This window comes from Nuphar pumila, chromosome 1, assembly GCF_984573655.1.
Source record: "Nuphar pumila chromosome 1, dmNupPumi1.hap1.1, whole genome shotgun sequence".
In the NCBI taxonomy this organism is placed as follows: Eukaryota; Viridiplantae; Streptophyta; class Magnoliopsida; order Nymphaeales; family Nymphaeaceae; genus Nuphar; species Nuphar pumila.
Genome location: NC_143249.1, coordinates 8,540,100 through 8,565,397, shown reverse-complemented (window position 1 = coordinate 8,565,397; position 25,298 = coordinate 8,540,100). Strand labels below are relative to the sequence as shown.

At 36.1% G+C, this 25,298-nt stretch overlaps 1 protein-coding gene across 3 annotated transcripts; it reads right to left on the bottom strand.

Moving 5' to 3' along the window:
- Positions 1 to 213: 213 nt before the first annotated feature.
- LOC149847882 (mitogen-activated protein kinase kinase kinase 5-like) lies at positions 214 to 14,232 on the bottom strand. Of its 3 annotated transcripts, XM_090006900.1 has the most exons (11): positions 13,576 to 14,232; positions 11,767 to 12,417; positions 11,610 to 11,697; positions 10,432 to 10,494; positions 10,171 to 10,334; positions 4,763 to 4,838; positions 4,474 to 4,533; positions 4,288 to 4,398; positions 1,038 to 1,250; positions 859 to 959; positions 214 to 757 (listed from the first exon to the last, which is right to left on the bottom strand). In XM_090006900.1, exons 1-11 carry the CDS (start codon positions 14,001 to 14,003, stop codon positions 616 to 618), a joined length of 2,097 nt encoding a protein of 698 aa, XP_089863026.1. In that variant the 5' UTR covers positions 14,004 to 14,232; the 3' UTR covers positions 214 to 615. The 3 variants fall into 3 exon arrangements, with proteins under 3 accessions (XP_089863026.1, XP_089863062.1, XP_089863111.1); XM_090006936.1 differs by lacking the exon at positions 4,288 to 4,398 and having other exon boundaries at positions 13,576 to 14,166; XM_090006985.1 differs by lacking the exons at positions 4,288 to 4,398; positions 4,474 to 4,533 and having other exon boundaries at positions 13,576 to 14,166.
- Between the last annotated feature and the right edge of the window lie 11,066 nt (positions 14,233 to 25,298).

The following is a 25,298-nucleotide window of genomic DNA, read 5'->3' as shown; positions in this document are numbered from 1 at the left end:
CAATTACAAATAAAACTGGATAGAGAAAACAGGGTAACTCCTCCATAGAACATAAACAGAATAGGAAATCCAGTTTATATTTGAGCTAACAATTCTTTGCCCTTCTCTTCTTGCGATTTAAAACTGACATAATCTCCACAAGCTACATGATCCTGTTACTCACACAAACATTGGTACATGTTTCATGATGCAAAGTAGCAGCAACAGAGAATAACTAGAATAGTTTCAGTGATCAATTGCTCACAAATTTATCAGTTACAACATACAACTTTCAATCACCAAAACTAATAGCCAGCATTAAATACATCTAACTAGGGGAAGGGAAGAAAAGATGTCACTGTACACTGAAAGGAAAATTATACCAAACAAAAACATGCTAATCTCAGAGGCATATGTCATGCCATGACCCATCATGTACATCAATCAAAATACACATCATCAGCAGAGGTAGAACAAAGTTGATAGACATGACAAAATTTACAATAGGTATCAAGTCCCAAGATAGAGGACAGTGTTAATTGATCTTGTAACTTCTGGAGTTCTGCTTGCCTTGACAAAAACGCAATGAGCACACTGTCTCTAGTTGAACAGGTCTTGCCTTTCATGATTATCTCCCTAACTAAGATTTAGAGCATTAACACGGTCTATGACATTACCCACATGTTTGGAAGAAGAACTAGAAATATTCTCAAGGGTAGAACGAGGAGAATGAGATGACGTTGATTGGTTTCTGGGAGGTTGTTCAACATGGCCAGGGCTGCTCTAACAGAAAAAACAGAATTAAGGCCATAACAAAAATTAATTGAGGAAAACTGATTTTATTTTAGGAAGTAAAACTACAGAGTGCAGAACCATCACCTTTGTGATGTCTGCTTTTCCTTTGTAGGCTGTGTTCTTTGAACTGTTGCCATGGTATCAGTAGCCCGACTAGCTTTTTCCCTCGAATTATGTAATATATCCTGTCATATTTGGACAATTAGAACATCTCAAAGATAGATATAACAATAATAATTGTCCACCAAAAATGAAAAACTTACCAGTTTTTTATTGTTTAGAAGTGTCCGATGATAATTGGAGATTTCATGATAAAGCCAGCTCCCCAAAAATGAATGCTCAAGCAGCTCCATTGCCGTTGCCCTTTCTGCTGGGTTAATTTGCAAGCAGCGATGAAGAAAGTCCTTGCCAACCGAACTCAGATTGTCTGGAATAGGTGGGATTCTATTTCTCATAACATTGAACATTGCTGCAGGCTGCATAGGACAGAGAGAAAAGATTCAGAATTGAAGACAGAGAACATAATACATGAATATATAAAACCCAAATGCAAATTGATAACAAAAAGAATTCTTTAATACTCAACCTGCCACCAAGTTCGGACATAGAATATTTAAAAGAGACCTATACATTTTGTTTTGAGAATAAAAAAGACAAGCCAAAAAAGAAAAGAAGTTCAGATATCCGATCTCCTTTTAGGAAAAGAAACATCTATTGGTGGCCATGATATTCCTATCTCTATATGCATGGAGTACCTTACGCAGGTTGCAGATTTCATACTATTGTGGACAGACATGCTTCTAACACTTACCGTGGTGCTTGTGTGTGTGTGTGTGTGTGCGTGCGTGTGTGTGTGTGTGCGTGTGTGTGTGTGTGTGTGTGTGTGTGTGTGTGTGTGTGTGTGTGTGTGTGTGTGTGTGCGTGTGTGTGTGTGTGTGTGCGTGTGTGTGTGTGTGCATGTTAACCTCAGCATGTTAATGTCGTATCTGAGATTATTCTCTTTGATGATAATGGTGCAAGAGAGAGAGAGAGAGAGAGAGAGAGATTCTCTAACCAGATGAGCGGGTGGGGCATGCCCCAACCAAACTGGCACTGGGCTGGCTGGTCAGATTGGCAGCACCTTGGCCTAGCATTGACATCTGAAGCCAACATAATTAATGCGAGACTGGTAAATTTACAGTTAGACTAGGCTAAGGACTTGTTTATCTTCAGGTCAACCTCACCTCCTTTGAGGATTCTTCTAGACCATCCATATATCTGCACACTTCTAAAATATTTCACAACAAGACAAACCTAGACTCTTTTAGCTGGCCATTTTGTAATCTACTACACAAACATGTTATTAACGATAGTGAAAGACTTGAGCAACTATCCAAGTCTGTGACAAGTAACAGTGTTTCTTTGTGGTGATGGAAAATGTCTAAATGCATTGATAGGGCATGGCTTCTTCTCGTTCCATTAAAAGGATAGTTGAATGATGAGAAGTTGGCAGTGCAGATGCAACAGGTAGGAGATGAAACAACATGGCCATGTGATGAATGCTAAACCACAACAAACCTACGATTACAAAGAACTATGTTTTCAAGAGGGAACCAAGAAATGTAACTGCCAGGATGTAATAACTGCAGCAAGTAATTATCGATCACGAACAAAGGGAATTTTTGGACCTTTTTTCTTGTTGAGTGATAACTGGGAAGAGTTCAAGCATTATCAACCTGTGTCCAGTGTCACTAATATTATAATTTATTCGATGAATGAGAATATTTCAAATTATTGTCTGAACCTAAAATACAGAAACATGAGAAAGAAATGCAATCTGTCAATTTGTTATCTCTGCTATTTCAGAAGCAAAAAATATAGGACCAAAAAAAAAAACTTACCAGCTTTGAGAGGGTATAACATTAATTATTAATCATAGACATCAAAAGGGGCAATGATGCAATTATGGACATTATAGAGGAGGAGTATTGAAGAAATCACCCGATACAAATACAGCAATTAGAAGTTTGAACTGTCAAAAAGTAGTTGTGGGGACATGCATGACAAACTTACCTCTACAAATATTGTGAAGGTGCATTTGGGAATGATTTATGTATATCTCAAGACCAAGTTAAATACCTTATTTGCAATCCATAGAAATTTCAAAAGATATAAATCCAACCTCATGAAAAGCCTCAGCTATTTAACCAGTTTCCATTGCTACTGTCAAATCCTAATTGAATTACTGACTACACGCTTTGCAAGGCAAAATAAGGTTTCTGTCCACATCACTATGCCATGACAATCATAACAAGACTGTCTAGAAAAATGGTTAAAATCCCTTGATCATTAGAAAATGGGAACATTAAAATGAAAGACACTTGCATTAGAAATGAAGTCAATCAAATATGAAAGAAAGGTATTGAAGCCTGTATGCTTTCAAAAGTGTACTGATTTCTTCAGTAAATATAGCCTTTGCGAGCTCTTCGGTAGCAATGACCAACACAATGTTCCATGTACACTTCGCAGAAGCAGATGGTCTATTATCCAAACATAAAACTTGCAAACAAATGAAACGAAAATAGGGTAAATAAAAAGGATTTAAATAAATGAATCAAAATAGGGTATGTAGAGGACAGGTTTGAATCTGTACGTTCTATTGTATCACAGCATGCAGGAGAAAGTAGATATGAGAACGTGGTGTAGTAGTGACAAGTGGGTGCTGCTCCCATTAAAGGATAAACCTTTATAAGACTATATGGCACATAATATTGGCCAGAGAGAAAAAAAAACTGAAAGGAAATAAAGTGCATGTAGCCAACATGAATGCACTAAGATTAAATAAGATGGATATGACCAGACGTACAGTAACAGAAGCTTAAAAGTGATGCCAAAAAAGAAAAATATAGAAGATACTAGAAGATATTCAGAGAAAGTCCAGTGTGGTCATATGAAGATGTGGAAGGTCTATAAGGTGAAACAGTAAAATTTGATGAACTAGGACATGAAGGGATAGGTAAAGGCTTGGAGAAGATGGTAAGTGGGGACAGGTGAGATTGTGAGCAAGTCAGGACTTAACATTAGAAGGTTGAGCATTACACGAGACCGAACTGATATGGATAGGAGAACCTGATTCTGCTATTTTTTGTATACTGTAATAAAATAGTACCTTCATCCCATACCTGTATCCTGGTACAAGAAGAAACAACTCAAAGATGCACCACAAGAAAGCCAGTTCTACTCTATGTCACAGAGGGAAGAATAGATTGAAAACAAACTTCAATATGGATAGAGAAGAGTGCATGAATAATTAGTAGCTCCGAGTTATCCTCAATGCCTAGCTAAGGGCATGTGAAAGAAGATAACAGCCAAAGGAACACGATTTTATAGCAAGAATCATGATCAGAATTGTAGCACAATTATGGTGGTTTTCTCTATGATGAACTACGTCCCTCAGTTTTGACCTAATGCAAAAGATGAAATGATGTACTAGCTCCACAGAATCGTGTAAAACATACTGCTGCAAGAGCTCACCCCAGACAAATTGCTCCACGGAGGTTTCCCTGTTATCATCTCAATGATGGTACAACCCAAACTCCAAATATCAACAGCAAGGTCACATCCAGTTTCTTTCTGATGTAAGACCTGGAAGAGAGAGAACCAGTGTTGGAAAAAATCATCTATATCAGAGTTAAAAGGAGGTTGGCAGTTTTTTTTTACCTCTGGAGCCATCCAAAATGGAGATCCCTTCATTGAAAGTGGTGAAGCCTGCCCGTTCAACTGGAAAAAACAAGACAATTTAAATAAGTGATTACACATGATATAATTAAGTTCATGACTATCCCTCTAGGCTCTAATATTCTTTTCTGGCAATAAAGTTTGTACACCAGTCCTGTAGGGTGTCATCAGTTCCTCTAACAAGCAGTTAAACTAACATAACTTAAACTGTAGTTTACATGAAAACAATATATTGATAATATATCTAGAAGTACTCTGTCAAAGAATTTACATGTTTTGCCATCCCAAAGTCTGCAAGCTTAACAACACCATGATGGTTAACCAGTAGGTTTGCACACTTGATGTCCCTGCAAAGAAACGATAAAAAGAAAAATCATCTTATATGTCATCAGAATTGGCAAATCCTTGAATGAACTGAGTCCCTGATTTTAAGTGAAATCCTATCAAAAATTTCTAATACGATACATGATCATGGTTAAAAAGAAAACTACTGCATGGCATCACTAACCATCACAGGATAAAAATCAATCCACACTGTGTGTATGAATTTGATTGTTAATCATATTGTTTGTGACTATTCCACCTTAACAACAAGAACAGAGCACAATTGAAGCTAATCAAGCAGAATGTGACCAAGTAAGGCTACTTGGATTCATAAGAAATATGTAATTCATGAAAGCGAACACGTAAGACATAGCATTCAAATAGACAGGATTAACTCCAGAAATGACAGAAACAAGATACCTTGATTAAAAACATGATTAAAGCAACATCAGATCAAAATTTCTACAGGAGAGAAAGGGTAAATGTCCGGGAAAACATCAAGGCAAATAGCCTCCAAGACAGAGAAAGAAACTGAAACAGAAGCTTATGCTTCAGTAAAGGTGATAAAAAATCAAAGAGCACATTAATATGTGACAGATAAAACATGAAATAGAAGGATTTGAAATTTAAGAGCATATTGTTAAAATGTATCATTCAACCTTTGTAATACTATATATATTTTATATATATAAAGGATAATACATATTCATATATTGTATATATGCATATGTATTATCCTAATTATATATATAAAATATATATTTTTCTATTTATAGGCATAGGGGTAGTTTAGACATTTCCAGTTTTACGCATATTCCATTCGGAATATGTTTGTAATTTAATTTAATTTTTTCTTTTTTCTTTTTCTATTTTTTTGGGTTTGCGCCACCTAGGGAGGCTCCCCAAAGAGTCGTTGGGGAGCCCCCAACGGTCACAAATGTGACCGTTGGGGGCTCCCAACGACTCCTTTGGGAGCCCCCTTTGTGGCTCCTCTCTTGTGTTATAAATAGGGGTCTCCCCCTTGTATTTCTTAGAGATTTGGAGGAGCTCTTGCTCCATTGTAAGGGGTTTTTCCCCTCTTCTTCCTTTCTTTCAATAATATTCAACTTATGACTTTAAGTCATATTTTTGCCCCTTGTGTGGGTTTATGTGTTAGCACATTATGTGCTTATGTTGTTCCCTTTAATGGGTTTATTCGCACTTCATGTGCATGTATGGGTTCATTATTGAACCTAATGTATTCAAAGCCACTTTCTAACATGGTATCAAAGCCCGGTTACGATAGGATTGTCTCTTGGCGCAACGGAAAGCGTGGTGCTCAAGAAATGGTGAAGTATTCATTGTTCTTTTTTTATTAGAAGTTTTTCGGTATGTATCTCTTTTCTTAACATATTATGCATTATGAAACTATCTTTCTTGCACATTTAGTGTTTTTAGTTTAATCATTTCCTTTCACTTTTTCGCGTGTTCGTATATCTACTTTTAAATTTGGTAAACTTGTTTATTGTTCAAAAATATAATTCTTGGTTATATAGTTATCGATTTCTCATCACATATAATAGTAATTTATGTTTTGCAAAATTATTTTTTAATTATGTGAGATTTATGATTTTTCATAAGAATTTCGTGATTAACATATAAGTTAACTTTTTAAATACGATTTCTTGCTAAATTAATGATCTTTGCTTAAAAACTCTTGTGTTTGGTTTTTTTTTTGGCAAAACTTTTTGTAACTTATATAATTCTTGTATAAGTTAATGTTCTTTGCTATATTCTTTGATTTTCTCATCTAAATCTTTGTAGCTTACCTCTTTATGAATCCTAAGTAGTTCTTGTTAATGATAAGAACTCCTAAAGATGTTTCAATGATTTTGGTTTATTTAAAGGATTTTTTGTGATAAATAGGTTGTTCGAACCATTGTAAAAGATTTTTTAAAAGAATTTCTCACACTATATAGAGTGCATAGTGTGTCTATTACATCTTTTTGGTATAAAAGATTTCGTTAATTTTATTGATACAACTTTACAAACTTGTTGGTTTGTATTTTTCACATAAGATTTCAAAACCTCTTGTTTATATCTCTAAAGATGTCTATGTTGACCATCATATGGTCCTCTTTGTCCTAAATTACATTTATCAAGCATATAATTGCATAATTAAAAGTTTGAGAAATCTCAAGGATTGCTCTTTTTATAAAGTGCATACTTGCTCCCTTTTGTGTGTTTTTGTATTTTATATACATTTGTTTCTCAAATAGTTGCGCTTGTATGCATTTCCTCTTTTCTATGAAATACATGCCTTAGTGCATGTTTGTTTACACCTTGGTGTGTATTTGTTCAAATATTGTATGAGTGCCCTCGTGCACATCTTTTTGTGCTTGCATATGTATTGTCTCTTCGTAGACATTTCTTACATTATGAAGCTTTTATGCACATTTCTTTTTGTGAAAAATATAATGAATTTAGATATTGACCCTTTTTAAAATCATTATAAAACATGATAAGTACTTATAGCACTTTGTACGTTTCCGCATATCTCATCACAATCAAAGGATATTTAAAACTTGTTGTATGGGATTTTTATCCCAAATCTATAAATTTTCAAGTACTATTGAATATTCTTTCTTTGAGTTTTGAGTTAAACCTCTCTTTGTGAACCGTTACGGTTCTTGTGATTTCTTTGATTAAAAAGCTTGATTGTCTTAATTATCCCAAGATGTATTCTTCATGTCATTATGTTTGTTGCCAAGGTATTCTTTTGACTTTTAATGACACTTATTTTATCCATCACATGTCATATGGTGCATCAATTCTTTTATGGCCCTTTTGTTATATTAGAGATTTTTGAGGTGAGTTATGGGCACCTCGTGTTATATCATTCTAGATTGTCCACTTGCCATATTATAGATGGTGATTGAGGTGAGTTATGGGCACCTTAGGACTCTAGAATGATCTGATATATGATCTCTAATTATGAGTGTGACACTCATTGTTATGTCATTTTAGTTTGTCCACTTACCATATTATAGATGGTGGTTGAGGTGAGTTATGGGCCCTTGGGACTCTAGAATGATTTGGTATATGAGTGTGTCACTAGTTTAATGTTGGCCATTGATCTTATGGATGCTCTTATTTATATATAAATGTGATGGATATATAATGTTTTAAAACCTTAAATGTTTTAAGGTATATTAAAATCAAGGTTTTGGGGTTTTTTGCCCAACCTTTTATTGTTTATGAATCATATGAGTGCATTTGCACATTTATGTTTTGTGCTCTTATGCACAAGTATTCTTGGTGTGTGTATATTCACACATTTTATTTCAAAATGATATTGTTATGAGTATTCTTTTTTGAAGAATATTGTTTCAAGGTTTTATTTATATGATTGTCATTACAAGTTTTATTGCCTCAAAAGTCTTATCCTTTTATGCCCCTTATCTAAGTGTCATCATATGTAGACAAGAATTTTATTACACCTTCGTGTGTTGGTTGCCCTTTGTTGGCTTTTGCTCTCTTGGTCTAGTAGCTGAACACACTTGTTTTGAGTGTTATTTTATGTAGACAAGGCACGTTGATTCACACCATGGTGTGTGATTTTAGCCTATGTTGGCATGTGTGTCCTTGTTCTAGTCGCTGAGTTATATGCCCATGGTTGGCTTCTTTCACTCAATTCAAGTGCCATTTCATGTAAATAAGAGATGTATTGTGTTTTTAGCCCATGGTTGGCTTAATACTTTTGTTCTAGTAGCTGAACATATTTGATCTTAAGTGTATTTTTACGTAGACAAGATATCTTTTTATCCATGTTGGCATGTATTCTCTTGTTCTTGTCGTTGATACACTTATTTCAAGTATTATTATATGTAGACAAGAGGTATTTTTACACACCTTAGTGTGTGTCATTTGGCCTTTAATGGCATTATATTTATATTTTTGATCTAGTAGCTTATACACTTGATTTATGGGTTTTGGAGGACTAATGAGGTAGTGGTTTGTAATGGATGAACTATTGTTGAAATTTGCAAAATTTCATTCATGACTTGTGTTTTAAGATATTCAAGTGAATCATATTTTTGATATGCATATTTTAAAAATCAAGTTGATTTTTTGGCATATATTAAGTGCTTATGGTTCTTTGGCCACTTTTGTATGCAAAATGTGTTTTTGTCAATTGAGTGAGATTTTCCTAAATGGGTAAGATTCTCTACTCAAATAACACTCTTCGTTTTGCCTCGTAAATGAATTTAAAACCTTGTGAACTCTTGTGTTTATTTTGTCTAAAGTATGCTTGGAGACGTCGTTTCTCTTGTTTAGCACTTCATTACATGTTTGAAGCATGTTCATTAATGATTCCTTTAAGTATTAATTCATTTCATGATAATATATGCATAGGCTCTTTATGGCTTTTTAGGATCTCATTCAATAAATCATATCTAACTTATGCCTCTTCGTAGGCTTGCTATGGTGTCCCTTAGGGGACCATTGTGTTATTCCCCATTATGGGGTTATGTTTGTCCAATGTTGGACCTTATGAATGAATTATGCATTCTTGCAATTCATTTCCGCATAATTTGCTTCCGCTTACCATTTAACATGATATATGATTTTGAAATCTTGTTTTTTTTCTAAATTTTCCTCATGCTAAAGTAAGTATTTTATCATGTGATTTCTAACACATATCATTCTGGCCTAGTAACACACACACACACACAGCTTAAAATTAAATATCCAAAAACCAGCAACTGTATATTTTGTGGTTATGGTATGCGTCAGAAAGGGGTAGTACCATTGCTAATGACCCTTGGCTTGGTTTTGTCAAGTTTTGCATGCCATTTCTTGAAAAGATCCACTTTCTAGGTGGAGCTGTTTTGCAGACTATAAAATAACCTGTCTCAATTCTTCATGTCCACTTCTATGTTCTAGAGAATATCTAATCCTCAGTCTGATTCTTTCGCCTCTATACATCACCTCTATGTCTCTCATGATCGTGGACACACATATCCTAGTTTAGGATTTGTAATGTAGTATGCCATAGATTTCTTTTTGATAGACTAGTATGTCACAGATTTCAATCATTAGACCTCATGTAGTTGGGATAAGGCTTGATGATGATGATGAACTCATTTGAGTCGATTCTTTTCATCTTTCAACCTACAAGCAATCCATATATTACCAACCATATTTGTATTTGAAAAATGTTTTAATAGTTTGTCATGGACACCAATAATTTGTTTCTATTTATTTTTTTACAAATATTTTGTAAGCACTTCCTATTTATTATTTATAAATGGTTACATGCAAACAAGCAATAAAGTTCAGTTGATTTAAATTAAGAAGACTAATGAAAATCACCTGTGAACAACATTTTTGCTATGCAAGTATGCCAAGCCTGAAACTATATGGCGGGTGAAACTGCAAACAACAGCTTCAGGAAGAGCCCCACCCGACTCTTGAATAATTTTTGTGATTGAACCAGGATGCACAAACTCTAAATAGATGTAGAAGCTGTCATCAACCTATACAGAAAAAAAATGAATTCTTAATTTGTTCCTTCACATAGGATCAGACTAGTCAACATGGCAAGATAAAGAAGCAACTACATATATAACTCACCACTTTACTTCCATAGTACTGCACAATATTTGGATGTTCAAATTGGCTAAGAGCTTTTATTTCCTGCAATGAGCATGATGCCAATAGTCAGAGGAAAAGCAGATTTTTCTTTCCTAAGATGCAAGATAAAGTCAAGGCTTAAGAGAATCAAAAGCTTCTGCCTGTGAAAACACACAATCAAGTTGAAATTTGCACCAACTTTCAGTCCTTGTTCATATTCGCAAGTCTACGTGTAACCATGAAGAAAGCAAATTTATAAAGCATGGCTATTCAAGAATAGTAGAAGATCCACACAAATTTGGACTGTGTTTAATTGTTATAGGTGTCTTGAATTCTGGACCAGCTCCAATCCGTGACCTGATCCGAAAATATTTTGTGGTTTGCTTCCTTTTGATTGTGGTTTTCATAACATTAACAGATCGCAATTGAAACACAAAATTTCACTAAGTTGAAGTATCATAAAAGAAGATAGGATCTGGAACATACAAAGATGTAACATTTATGAGTGAGGCATCCCAAATGTCGATATCATAATGAACAAGAGAAAAGCCTTCAAAAAACAGATTCTGAAATTTTCGAAGTTAGCAGAAAATGCGCCTAAAACTCAAATCCATCTTTTCATTTTTTCTTTTGCAAAGTGAAATCATAAGACACAAATTCAAATAGTATCATCATCTTGGATTGAGCGCATCTGATCTGTATGGGTTTGACCTTACTTTTTAGTTCTCCTTTCTTTTCAATGCCAGATTAATCCTGAGTCACTTAGATCCCTCTAGATCCTAGTTCCACAAAAGTTCTATTGAATTAACCCCTCGGCCCTCGTAGAGAGGCATGTTGAAAACCCTTCAAATTTCGATCCTTCATTTTCTTTTTTAACAAATTTCGATATCATAACTTCAACAAATGGTCAGATCATGAAAACCAAAGGTTGGTTTCATCTTGATTAAAAAAACAATGGGTCGACTAGGTAGAATCAAGTTATCTGCAAAAATAAAACATGGTCAAAACAACTAGTAGAAAGACACAGCACTTCAGTGAAGTACAAAAACCCAGGAGATAGGATTCGAACAGTGTTTACAGCATTCACCATAAAATCATTTATTTCAAACCAAAATATGCATTAAGAAGAAGAATAATGATAAAACATTGACTACAAGCAAGCCATAATCAATCATAACCTGTTCCAACTGCTTTATGCATTCAGCGGATTTGGGATCCTCTGGAATTAGAGTTACTTCTTTCATTGCACAAGTTGCACCAGTCTGACTGTCAAACAAAAAGCATGTTGATATCCTGAGGAACATCAGACAGAAGCACATGCATATAAATGCGTACCTGTTAAAAGCACGATAAACTCTCCCATATGTACCACAACCAATAATATTTTTCTTTTGCCAGGCTCTTGTTGTTGATGAAAGCATTGGAGTTGCAGCTGGTTGTTGGGAAAATGATGATGGCCTAGATGTTGTAGCTGTTGGAGGAAGAGGTAGCGGATGGAAAAGCATGATGTTGCTAACCTCATGGGCACCTGAAGAGCTCTCTAGCGACACCTTTGGGCTCATTGCAGAAGCTAATCCATTTTGACTTTTGGATTTCAAGGCAGATAGTTTCCTTCTAGGGCTATGAAGGGGAGAGTGGTCCCAAATGGACAAAACTGTTCCTGTTAAACCTTGGGGGGAAAGACTAGTAGCAAATGGATCCTGCGGAAATGGATTATCCTGAGGATACGAACCCTGATGTTCTTCAGCATATTCCGAAGAAGACAGAATACAATCTCCAGTACTTAATCTTCGCGGACTTTGTTTAGGGCTTGACAAGACACTACTAGGAGCACTTTTTGCAATGTCATCTGGCCTGTCAATATGGTGCACCTTGTGAACGGAGTGTTGAACATGAAATACCTGCCTAGTGTGCTCCAAAGAAGGTCCATAAGATAAGGCCTGAACATGCACTGTTCTGTTTTGGATGGTCTGGAAACCCAGTGAACTGTGAGACAGATCATCTGATCAGAAATTTTCGTTTTATGATGAAAACTTTGAGAAGCCTTGACATTCATGGAATAACACATCCATGTGATTATCCTTTTCAGCAAATGAAAAGAGAGATGGAAAATATATAGAAATGAAGAGCTTTATAAAATAAAACAATGTCCAACGCCACTCCTCTCACAAAGCTAGAGCAGAAAACAATCTCACAGTTTGTGAGCTATGTGTTTCACAAAGGACGTGAATTGTAGGTTCAGACTTGGTTCACATCACTAGTGCTGTTGGCAGGAAGATCAAAAAGCAGGAGACAAGTGAAAAGGAAAATGAAACATAGGCAGTTGAGGAAAATACAAAAATAAAATAGAAAAATGAAGAAAGAAGCTATGAAATAAAACGTTAACATAAAAATTTTTTACTCTAAAAAAGTTCCTAGGTTCATAAATGAGAGTCATGACCTTAATTAAATGTTCTGGATCATTAAAAAATGACAGAATGAAATGTATCTTCTTCCCCTATAAATTCTATAATTATACAAAAGACTTTCTTATGGGCAATTTAGTGTCCAATTATTCTCTTTTACACTTCAAAGTTCAAACTATGTTGCAAGGAGAAACACTTGGAGCGAAACATGCAAACTGTATGTTAACAGATGTAAGTTGCCCATAACCATCGCAGTATACATCATGTATAAACAATCAACATAAGATAAGATGGGCAGTGTTTCTCCTTGCTTTCTTTAAAGACTAAATCCATCAGCAAAAGAAAAGCCTAAAAAGGTACATCATACATCATCCTTACCATCAGTGATCACCAACCCACGACAGAAAGCAGAAAACCAAAAAAAAAAAAACCTTGAGAGGAAGATGTGCACTGCGAAAAATAGCCATTGATGCTTGACAAGAGGTCTGTCAAACTCATGGTTGTTCCGTCTACAAGTTTAGTACTTCCATTTCGAAAAAGTTTTCTTTTCTGTTACGCATCTTTTAAGAGATCCAGCTCGATTCAGTGTCTCAATGAACCGTCTTAATGGAAATCACTTCCCTAATGTATTTCTCATAGTAGAAGGATCGAAAGATGAACTAACAAACGGGAATCGACTACAGAAAGGGATATTTGAAGAACTAGAAACAGATTAACCAAAATCGGACGAAAAATTCACCTGCCAATTGCAGAATCGAAGTCACGATGGATGATTCTTTTTACTTCCCATGGAGAAGGGAGAGGGCAGTAACTTGAAGTCGTTGGCGAAGCACCATCAGAGACCTTCCGGGAGAACCCACCGGATTCCGGCAACGGAAGGGCTGCATCTGGCGAAGGCAGCTCGAACATTGTTTGCAATTGGGAGTCGGAAGCCGGCGAAACGAGTCCGACTTCGTCATCGTTGAGGTACCGGAGCTTCCGTTGCCTGGTCAGCCTTCTTACCGGTGGGTTGGATTCTCGGTCGATTTTGAAGATCCCCTGGTTCTTGGAGCTCCGTTTTTGGCTTGGCGAGAAAGGAGAGGAATCAGAGGAAGATGAACAAGAGGGAGACGGTATAGAATGTGAGGAAGAAGAGTGAGTCCTCCCGTTGGGTCTCCACCAAGACATTTTGGAAGGCTGGCAATCATGGTCTGCTAGAGAGAGAAAATCGAATTTCCCTCACCCATCAAACGCACCTCTCTCTCTCTCTCTCTCAAGTGGAACCGTGTGAGAGCGGGAGGGCAGAGAAGGGGATGATCAAGAAATTTTGGTTGCATTATAATGGCTGTCCAATCTCTCCCTGTAACCATCGTTTTCTTTTACCTGACTTTCGTAGTCCCGCCTCCAACCCTTCACCTTCGTCAGGTCAATGTCCCTCACCCTTCGCTTTTCACCACCCCCCTTCCCTCAACGTTTACTTTTCTTTATCGTTTCATTTGTCATCTTTACTACTACAGAAACAATACTACTGTAGTCAATGCAGAAGCAGCTTACCCCTCAACATGAAGCTTCTCCCCCACCACCATACCACTGACAAGCTACACCTAACCCAATTGGGTACGTTCGGGTGTCCTACCATTTAGAATCTATGGGTGACAAAGATGCTTTCCATTTTCATCTGAATTTGTTTATACAGGCACACATTTTTATTTCAAATTCCATATCAGGTAAGACGTTTTCTGAAATTCCTCATGCAGCCCTGTGCTTCTACTACTGTAAGGACTTGTTCCAATCGTACTTTTACCTCCACATAGCCAACGAGGGTTAATCATTTTAAAATACCAAAAATACCCGAGTTGGTGGGTGGATGTCTATATTACAAGGACACCCATTCTGGGTGCATGTCCCCGGCGACACCACCGGACACACTTGGACTCACCGACACAACACCAATACGTACAGACATTACTTTAATGCTTTTTAATATTTTCAATAGAATTATATTTTACTATTAAAATATTAAAATTTTGGTATTTATTCTTTAAAAAACATTTCATGTCCCCCATCTCCTATCCCCCGGAGAAATTTGGAACGATCTTATCTTTGTGAGGTAGGTAGAGATAAGTTCATAACATAACATAACATGTAAAAAGGGCATTAATGCATTTTTAGTGAGTAAAAGTTAAAATAAATTTTTTTAACACACTTTAAAACGTATTTCACCATTGTATACGGAGGTTAACTCAAGGTTTTCATTTGACCATTGCCAGAAAACCTTAATACTGTATCAGAAATTTCAGAAAAGGTGGTGATTGAGATGGAATTTCAAGTATAAATGAATCTGTATCAGAAAATCACGCAAAAATCTAACCATACGTTCGTTAGTCGTTTGTTTTGGAACTTGACAACAGGTTTAGATCCAATAAACCTTTTCACAGATTCTGTGCTTTTCTGGGACCGAAAAAAAAAGACATTGATATCTGCTTTCTACTTAAAAGAATAGGCAAGTCATGACACTAGTAGCTCCTAACTATTGCTGCTACTGCTGTTGCAATAATAGCAATAGCAGCAAAATGCTGAAAGTGGTCATGATACAAAGAAGCATAAACAATTTTTTTTTCTTTTTTTCTTTTGGGAAGTGTGAGGGCGTCATGTATTTTTTTCTACAGAAAAAGCTTGGGTTATGCAGACTCCTACCGGTTATACAACCATAACATTTGGGGTTCGAACTTGCAAGGTCCTAACACAAGGTGACCTTCACTAACTGCTCCTGTCAGACAAGCAGAGCATGTATTTGGCATAACATTTCCTTGGGGCAGGGGGTGCACCACCGGTTTAGTCCATCAGAAACATAGTTGGGAAACTCCGCCGAGTCAACTCGTGACTCGGCCGAGTTGCCTCGTATCCTCACCAAGTCAGAATAAAAATGGCATAACTCGGTTTGAATTAAACTCGACCAAGTCAATAATTGAACTTGGCCCAGTCTAGTGAATTTTATCTGTGACTGGACTGAGTTTCTTTTTTAGTAGGTTATGACTGTTCTTTAACCCAATCAAATGTGCTTCTTTAATTACTTTACTTTTTCCCCTGCATGGGAATCACGATTTTTCAATTTTATTTCCTTTCTAATTAGGTTTGGACCATTCTTCACTATGCACTGTCCCTTACGACCAATTAAGTGAACCTTCTTTAATGAATTTACTTTTATGGCTACATGCAATCACTGTTGCTTTGAATGAGTTTACAATCTCCACACCATCCTTGACACCCAATTAAGCATGGTGTATGCCTTCTTTAAATGTGCCTGTGCAAACTAAATTTGATATACTTTACATTCAAACCAAATTTCATTCTAAAAAAACAATTCAAACCAAATTTGCCCCCACCCCCCTCTACACACACACACACACACACACACACACATATATATATATATATATTGCTTATTTATATGAAAGATTCATATTTTAAATGAATACTCTTTTCATATATATCTATGAAATACATATTTATTATTTATTTTTAATAAATAAATTTTAAAACCTTGACTCGTCCGAGTCATTGAGTCAAGTGTGGCCAATCCGTGATGAGTCTTAAAAACACCAACCATGGATGGAAAGCGACTGTAAATACAACAAGGTTAGCCAGCACAACTAGGTCTCTAATCCCAAGGGTGGTTTCCCCTAGCTTCATGGAAAAAACCATGTGTCTGAGAACGGGAATGTGCATGTATAGGCTAAAAAACAAGACAAGTTGCTCATGGCTTGGTTCATAAAGAGCTCATTCTAACTCGTGAAATAGGCTTGATGAGCACAAATGGGTGTTCAGGATATATTTTATGTGTTTTTTATATGATAAAGAGCGTTGATGGTTGAAGTGCCCCCATATCCTCTGCTCAATTATATATATTGGTTAATATTTGCTACTAATGAGTATTATAAATTATTCTTTTCTTAATTTTTTTTTTTTTTTTTTGTAGATCAAATGTTAAGAATGTGATCTACATGGTTTTTTTAGCAGGAAACTTATTTTGAATCATGCCATTATGACAAGTAATTAGGTTTTAAAAGGGGTTCAAAAATCAACGGCCAACAATGTGCCAAAATTCATAACTCAAAAGATCACATTTTTACATCAGAAAAAGACAATCCAAGGCTTGATCCTTAGCAAACAAACCATGCCGAAGACATCTATGTGGTTATATTGAGTTGATACAACTTTGGCATATGATTTCTAGCTCAATAGTTCAGTACCTTCAATAGTAGCCAATATTTACCTTATATATATATAAATATATATTCTTGGAAATTAGAGATATAATATTTAGATAGTAAAAATTAAAATAGTTCAACTAGTTGAATTCTTGACACTCAATTGCCTACACTTGTACGTTTTACTTCCATTTTTATTTCTTGGTCCTTACCCTTATTATTTTATGTGGTCATTAGTACAAGGTAACCAGTTTCATAAAGTCAAGTTGTATTTTGACGTTTATAGTAAGGAAAGTTTAAATCCAACAGGGCACATGAGGATTTCTACCAACACGACAAATGCGCTAGTTGTCCCACACTTGGCATTCTTTATTCTGTTTTTTCTTTTTCTGGAGATGAAAAAATTTGGACCATATCTAGGTTTGTGCGCATTTTCTTCTTTCAATAATATAGTGTGGGCCATCTTCATTTTTTATTTTAAAGTTAAGATTGATAGTATTAACAAAAATACTAATCAAATATTTTTGCAGTCAAAATATCTTTTTTTATGAGCCTACACTTGACATTTATTAATCATTTCTTTCAATATTGTATTGCATGGCATCTTCATCTTTAAGTGAAGATCGACAATATTAAAAAGTAACAACTGAAATATGTAAACTAGTATGAACTGAGATTTTTATAGGTTCTTTGCACAATCTAACCCTGCAGATGCATTCAACGGGATCCATTTACTTGGAATCAGCTATTAGATCATAGTAATGGGATCAAGAAATGTGATTTTGTATGCTTGAATATTTACAAAAATTATGAGTCATTGATTTTCAAGCCTTAAAAGATCCATCTTATGCATCATTATGATCTAAGAATCTGGTTTTATAAAACCAAGCATCTATATCGCATACTGTAAAATTTATATGAAAATTTTGGTGCATACCATTTTACATTCCAGAAACCCTAGTCGTAGACTTTTCAAAGAAGCTTTTTTTATGAGTCCCACACCTGTCATTTATTAATCATTTCTTTCAGTATTAATGTTGCAGGGCATCTTCATTTTCAAGCGAATATTCTTAATATTAAAAATAATATTTGTTAAATGTCGATTGATTCCTTGAAAAGGATTAGGATTCATCTAAGGGTAGACCATGACAATGGGTTTGGACTTTGAATTGTACGGGTTCGACCAGGAATCTTGGATCCAAATACAATAATCCTAGTTTGAACTTTGAAGAAGACCATGGATACTGGCATTGCCTTTCAACTGTCAGGTCAAACCAGACCTGAACTAGCTTTGCTGTAATGTTATCAGTATCCATGCGAATTGGCCCGAATCAGACGATTCACATTGAATCAGCCCAAAATCGGTTCTATAAGAGGACCGATTCGCCCGTAAAGAATCGGGTGACTCATCTCCAATTCAGCCTGACTCAGCCTATTTGGGCTGAATCAGAATCGAATCAGCTTTTCCTGCCCTTTGTATATTTTTTTAGTATTTAATTTTTAAAGAACTTTTTAAATTAAAAAGTAAATTGACTGATTCAGCTCTATTCAGTTCGAGTCTGAATCGGCAGATTCTATGGATCAATTTGAAAATTGTCAATGTCATTTCGGACCTGAATCTATTTTTTCGGACCAAAATTGATTTCTGGTCCAAAACCGATGACATTGCTTTGCTCTGAATGGATCTGGACCCATAAGATGGATCTTTTTAGCAAATCAGCTCGATCTAGGTTTGGCTCAAAACGAAGCCAGCCTTTATCTCTTTGTATGTGCATCCAACAGGGTCCGGATCCAGGCCACACTATGGGCTACGATCAATTGGAATCCTACATGTTTGGAACCGGCTATATATCTAGTGACTGACAACTGCCATAGTTAGCAAAACATGAAACGGCAAAATTTAATTAATTATAGAATTAATGCATGATTAAAAAAGGTTTTGCATTCAAAATGATGGATAAAAAAAATATTCAAATATTCATTAATTATAGAATTAATGCATGATTAGAAAGGTTTTGCATTCAAAATGATGGATGAAAAAAATATCACAAAATTTTGAGTTAAGAAAAACAGCAAATAACATATAGGGTTTAATTTGGATTTAATTTTATAAAGCAAGGTCAAGAAACAGTCATATATATATATATATGAGATTTTTCTGTAAAAATCAAGTAAATGTATAAACATTATAGAATCTACTAGAACCAAAACTCATGATTTGAACAAAAAAGCTGATTTAATTGGACCCATATTAGAGTTTTTCTAATTATTTTTTAAATATAATTGTTTGTGTTCTAAACTTTTCTTTCAAAAGACCGCAAATTTTAGCAATATTTTGTAAAAACAGAGTTTTGTTTTACGGAAAATAAAATGGACAGACATTGACTCGTCCAATTGTCCTACTTTCAACTCAACTCATTCATAGGATAGATTTGGTCATAACTCAAGATCCATGATTGAATTCCAACAAAAAAGAAAGTCATTCCCCTCTTCCAGTCTCAAGTAGGCTAGGCTCGAACTTGATATGAACTTTCACCATGGTCCATCCGGCAGGGTTGACCCGAACTGGATCGACCCTTAATGAAGAAAATGTGAAGGCTTATTCAAAGTGAAAGCGATTCAAATATTGTATGGGTGGATTCAACCAAGTCTTATTCATGGTAAAGATAAAGAAAGTAATGGAAGTGTGTGTATGGGGGCCCAACGTCAATCCTGTTGACCATCGGTTGTAATAAATGTTCTTTGCAACCGTAACAACACGCACAAACACGCGCATTGATTCAAGAAAAGTAAGATTCTCGTTAGCCTGAAAAATTAAATATCATACAAGAATGAGTGGTCCAACGCCAGCCAGGCAATCTAAGGTCAATCTTTCTTTGATATTTTTGTGAACCACCTCCTAGGGATTGGGGAAACGGCCCCGCCCCATCCTGCTTCGTCCTGTTTGGATGGGGGATGGAGGACATGAAACGGCAATGGAGGTTAAAATCAAAACCCATGCGGCAATGAACTTACACTTACCCCCGCCCCGTCTTGCCCTGCCCCATCCCCGACCTCCCTCAGTAAATCTTCCTCTCCTTTTTTAGGAATGATAGTGGACCGAGGGAAACAAGGTGTCGCCTTGTTTGGACAGGGGATGAAGGTTAAAATCAAAACCCATGCGAAGATGAAAGCAGGGATGGAGGGCAGAATTTTGAGACGGGGCAGGGGTGGAGACCTTGTGCCCCACCCCGGTCGACTGCCATCCCTACCTCCTCTCTCTCTCTCTCTCTCTCTCTCTCTCTCTCTCTATATATATATATATATATATATATATATATATATATATATATATATATATATATATATATATATATATTTGGGTCTGCCGTTACAAGTGAAACGCTTCTCTTCCGCTGCTTGGGCTCCAACTATTCAAAAAGTGAAAAGCAAGCTTCTTTCGTGGCAGGCTTCTTATCTCTCCATTGCTGGTCGTCTGACCTTAATCAGACATGTTCTTTCTTCTATCCCGGAATTCTTCATGTCAATGTTCGTGATGCCTGTGGGCGTGGAGAAGCAAATTTGTCGTTTAATGTCAGATTTTCTTTGGTCTGGGTGTCACCTTAAGAGTAAGCGCAATTTGGTTGGTTGGCGAACGGTGGTGTTACCGAGGCGTATGGCTGGCTTAGGTGTTTTTGCTTCAAGACAGAGGAGTATTGCTCTTGTAGCCAAGCAATGTTGGATGGCTCATCAACCAGGCTCTCCATGTGCTCGCTTGCTCCATGCTAAATATGGTGCTCCTGATTTATCTCTTTTTCGCCATGGAACCCGGGGTCTGGCGATCTCGCACTTGCGAAGCATGTGGCTGAGAGCCTTATCGTCCTTCAGAGATCAAACTGGGGATGCTGGAAATTATGATCAGTTGTTGCAATGGGCGATTACTCCAAATGGAGCGTTCCACACCCACAAAGTGTATAGATCGTTGCTCCCCCAAAGGGCAGATTGGTTCCCTGAGTGTGCGTTATGGGGTAAGGGCCCTTCTCCAAGATCTCGGTTCTTGGCTTGGTTAATTTTACATGATAGGGTTTAGACTCACAGTTATTTAAAAAAGTTGGGCTTTCAGTTTCCAAGTTGGTGTGTGTTGTGTCAAGCTGCTGAAGAAACTACTTTTCATTTATTTTGGCCCTGCCCAATCTTTGTGGCCCTATTTAATAGGACGTGGAGATCTCCGAACGTAATTGTCAAAGAAGAGTCTTTTGCGCTTGATCTTCTCCTGGGACCTATTGAAATTAGACGATGCAAGCGGTGGAGACTGATCTGGAAGACATGGTTGCTTACTACTTGGTGGTTTGTTTGGATGGCACGCAATGATGCTACTTTCCGTCAAATTCCGGTCATCTTTAATCATCTTGCCCATAAAATCCTCGTTGATGTATATGCAATATTACGTATGCATCTTAGAGACCTCTCCTCTCATCTGAACGACGTTCACTCAGCGGTGGTTTCTTCTAATCCTGCGGATCCTGGTTGAGTAGGCTTTGTTGTTTTGTTGCTAGCTGTCTGTAGTTTCTTTTCTTTAGCTTTGTTTTTTCTATATTTTAGCTTTGTTTCTTCTGTGTTCGGTTCATGGGTTCAACATTTTGTTGATCTTCATGAGTATTAATGTTGATCTTCTTTCGGCTCTCTCTCTCTCTCTCTCTATATATATATATATATATATATATATATATATATAAGAAAAGTGGTAGCTGCCTACCATCAGCCTACTACATGTAAATAGGTAATTTTGAGTTGTTTTCGCAAATCTGACGTTGCATATGTGTTAACATTGTCAATTTCTTAAGAAATGATACTTGGATCATGTTTTTGGATAAAAACATGGCTTTTAAGCATTGAATTTTTTTTAGAATTGTACATCCTTGGTTTTTAAATCTTATAAAATCCTACCTGTGTCATAATCTGGTTATCCAAGAGTCAATTCGTATAAATTGAAGCATGTAAATCACATATCTACAATTAGATTTTAGAAAAAAATGAAAAAACCTTCCAAAGCATGTAAATCACATATCTATAATTAAATCACATATCTATCATGATAGGCTGGTGGTAAACTAAAAAAGTGATAGGCAGCTACCACATAATATATATATATATATATATATATATAGAGAGAGAGAGAGAGAGAGAGATTTCATAGTTTTTGTTCTTAAACTTCACCATAAGAATAGGGCCTTAGTTTCAAAAGAACTTCAATGAAATTTATCTAATAGAGTCAAATCTGATATTGTTATAATTATATGTACTTTGTCTTTTCTAGTAAGCACCACGTGATTTTTGAGAGCCTGTATGTTTTTTATTGAAATATTCTCAAACTGCATTTTTATCAAATTTTTCTCCATCATAACTAAAATAAGCGCTTAAATGGTTTTAGCATGGTTGGCATTCTAGGGACTTCGTATCGGACTCTTGCAACTCGGTGACTTGGACGAGTCAACTCGGTGACTTGGATGAGTCAACTCGGTGACTACGGATGAGTCAAGTTTTTTTATTTAATTTATTAAAAATGTATAATATATAATTTTATAGTACACGAAAAATTAAATTAATATATGAGTGTGATTTATTACATATAATAATACATGTAACTTAAAAAAATTTGGTGACAAATATTGGAAATATTTTCAGAATATCACAAAAAAATAAAATATGTTAGTTCGTTATTTTAAATTGTACAATGACATAATATTTGCCAAATATCATGATATATTTGGCAAAATATAAATTTATTTAAGATATTTATGTTCTACATATAAATTTTCAAAGAACGTAGATAGTTAATTGCATGAGAGTTATTTAAGATGCATTAAAATAATATTATTTTCATTAAGATTTCTCTTTATTATCATTTAATTCTCTCTCTCTATCCATTGAATGGTAATAAAGTTATTTTCATCCACTGATTACCAAAACCTAGAATAGAAAATATTTTTAAGAAAACCTTGCTTTGAAAAGTGTTAGAGTAGAAAAAAGCTTTTCAAAATCAGCTTTGGAAAATTTAAAAGCTTTATTAGTTAGTAGTTTAAAGTAACAAAATTTGAATAGAAATGCATCTCATGAAAAAGTAAGCAAGACTAGGTCGAGTCAATGGTAAACTCTGGCAATTCTTGGCTGACTCAGCCAAGTTCGGTCCTAACCAAGTCATGCGGTTTCTCTAACTCAGTTAGGGGCCGATCCGAGCCAACTCGGGCGAGTCACAAGTTGACTCAGCGAGTTTGCCACATTGAAAAGGGGGACAAAGGGAAAAAGAAATGTTTTGACTTAGGTAGTGTTTAACTTTAAAAAGATAAACCATTCGAAAAAGAGAGTGCCACCAATGTCTTTTTCGTTTCATTTATAAGATGAAATTAATTTTTAGCACAATATCATAAATGACTGAACTAGAAAATATAACAAACATGGCCAATTTGCTGTTTTCTTAACAGTTTTGCTCTTAGGCTGAAATCATAACGTTTGGTTTTTTTAGGCAACAACTTACATGGTGCTTGATTTTTTATTGCAACTTACAGAGGCAACAATTTAAGTAGATGGACCAAGGTACCCAATTTTTCAAGTGACGAAAGGGTAATACCATCAAGAAAAAAAAATCAATTGACCAGATTTATCATATTTTGAGCCGTGAATTGACCATGTTTGTCATATTTTTTTGGTCTAATCCAAAACACAAAAGGGTGATCTATGACTTTGTCACTTTATTAAATGCAATTGCATTTAAGCCGCTTAGAGTCAAGTCAAGATACTGGAACGAAAGCAAACAATCAAGTCCAAGCAGCTCACTAATGCACCGAGAGAGTTCTAACTGTTGCCAACGAGTCCATGAATATAAATGAAGGATGGATCTGACAAGCCTAGTGGGCTTGTTTGACAGGGGTAGTGGGCCTCAACATGTTTAGACAGAGACAAGATTATGCCAATGAGCATCACCACCATGATAAGAAGAATCTACATTAAGAAACAATTAGGAAACAGAGGGAGTTTATGCATTTAGAAGAGCAGAGCCCACGTATCCCTAGCCCATCAAAGAGTACGCTCAGATTTAGTCTCACGGCAAATGACACACACCGTGGCTTTCGAACTTGTGATGTCTAGCTACTTGTCAAGTTGGTGATGCTCACAAGTTGCCCCAGTTAGACGAGCAGAACCCTTGTGGGCCTTTTTTTTTTAGAATTACTCTCCTATACGTTTATGATCTTTGCAGCTAAAATCCTTGTACCCTAGGTTCCCAAAATACTAAAGTATTTCTGTATGTTTTCTATCAACAAACCAAGAATTTGGAACCAATATATGCCCCAGGCGCAGAGACCTAGCTGCGCTGGCTCAGCCAGTCATACTTACGGTTTCTGTCCATGTCGGCGTAAAACTCCGAGGGCTTACCCCCTCAACCCCAGGGAGTTGCCAAGCTTCGGCTTACACAGGGGGGTGACGCCCATGAGATTTGAACCTAGACTGCCCGTCAAACGGTCTAGGCCCCCATCCCACTAAGCCAAACCCCTTGGGTCTATGGGAAGGATAGTTGGCACTACCTGAACAAGGGGGTTAAAAAAATCAGACCAAAAAATAAGGGGAAATATAAACCGCCCTCTTCCTCTTGAGGCATCAATGATGATGATGGAAAGTGGTCTAAAAAATAATAATGTTTGATAAAAGGTACTCTCAAGAATATATGCTTTGACATAAGGTTACAAGGTATGTGACGATAGTTTTTAATCAAAATAAAACTTTTTTGATATTTTAATACATAAAAAATGTACTTTACTGAAATATCATTTAAAATAATTAAAAGACTAAACTAATATTTGTACTTGTGAGTGTTCATGCCTTCGTGTCCGAGTGTGTCCAGTCATGTCGAGAGGGCCCTGTGATTTTAGGTTAAAAGCTGTCTTAGTAGGTCTCTCTTAATAAGACCACCTATTAGACCATAGAAATTCAAATTCCTGAGAAAAAAAGATCAAAGTGAGACCAGAGTACACCTTGACAAGAAGACTTGGCAATTCTTGCGCTCTAGAAGATAAGCCATCCTGCCACTGAGAGACTTGAAAAAGCTTTCAAGGTCTCCTTGCTTGGGTGAATCACTTGAGCTCTGATACATTTTCAGTGCCATGCAACATGGAAGGCATAGCTCCAGGCCGGTGAATAGGAGACTAAATGCTTTCAACGAATGCATGTTCGCCTTTCCTACTGTTCCAATACACTCAAATAGTAGTAACTCAAACGTTACAATTGACTGTTGAATCAT

What these genes read in the sequence shown, in the direction of transcription:
- LOC149847882 (XM_090006900.1), bottom strand. Translation starts at nt 14,003, where the DNA reads ATGTCTTGGTGGAGACCCAACGGGAGGACTCACTCTTCTTCCTCACAT. An exon ending in CATTTTGGATGGCTCCAGAG is followed by an intron (nt 4,399 to 4,473) that starts GTAAAAAAAAAC and finishes TCTCTCTTCCAG; the next exon opens with GTCTTACATCAGAAAGAAAC. An exon ending in GAAAAGCAGACATCACAAAG is followed by an intron (nt 758 to 858) that starts GTGATGGTTCTG and finishes CTGTTAGAGCAG; the next exon opens with CCCTGGCCATGTTGAACAAC.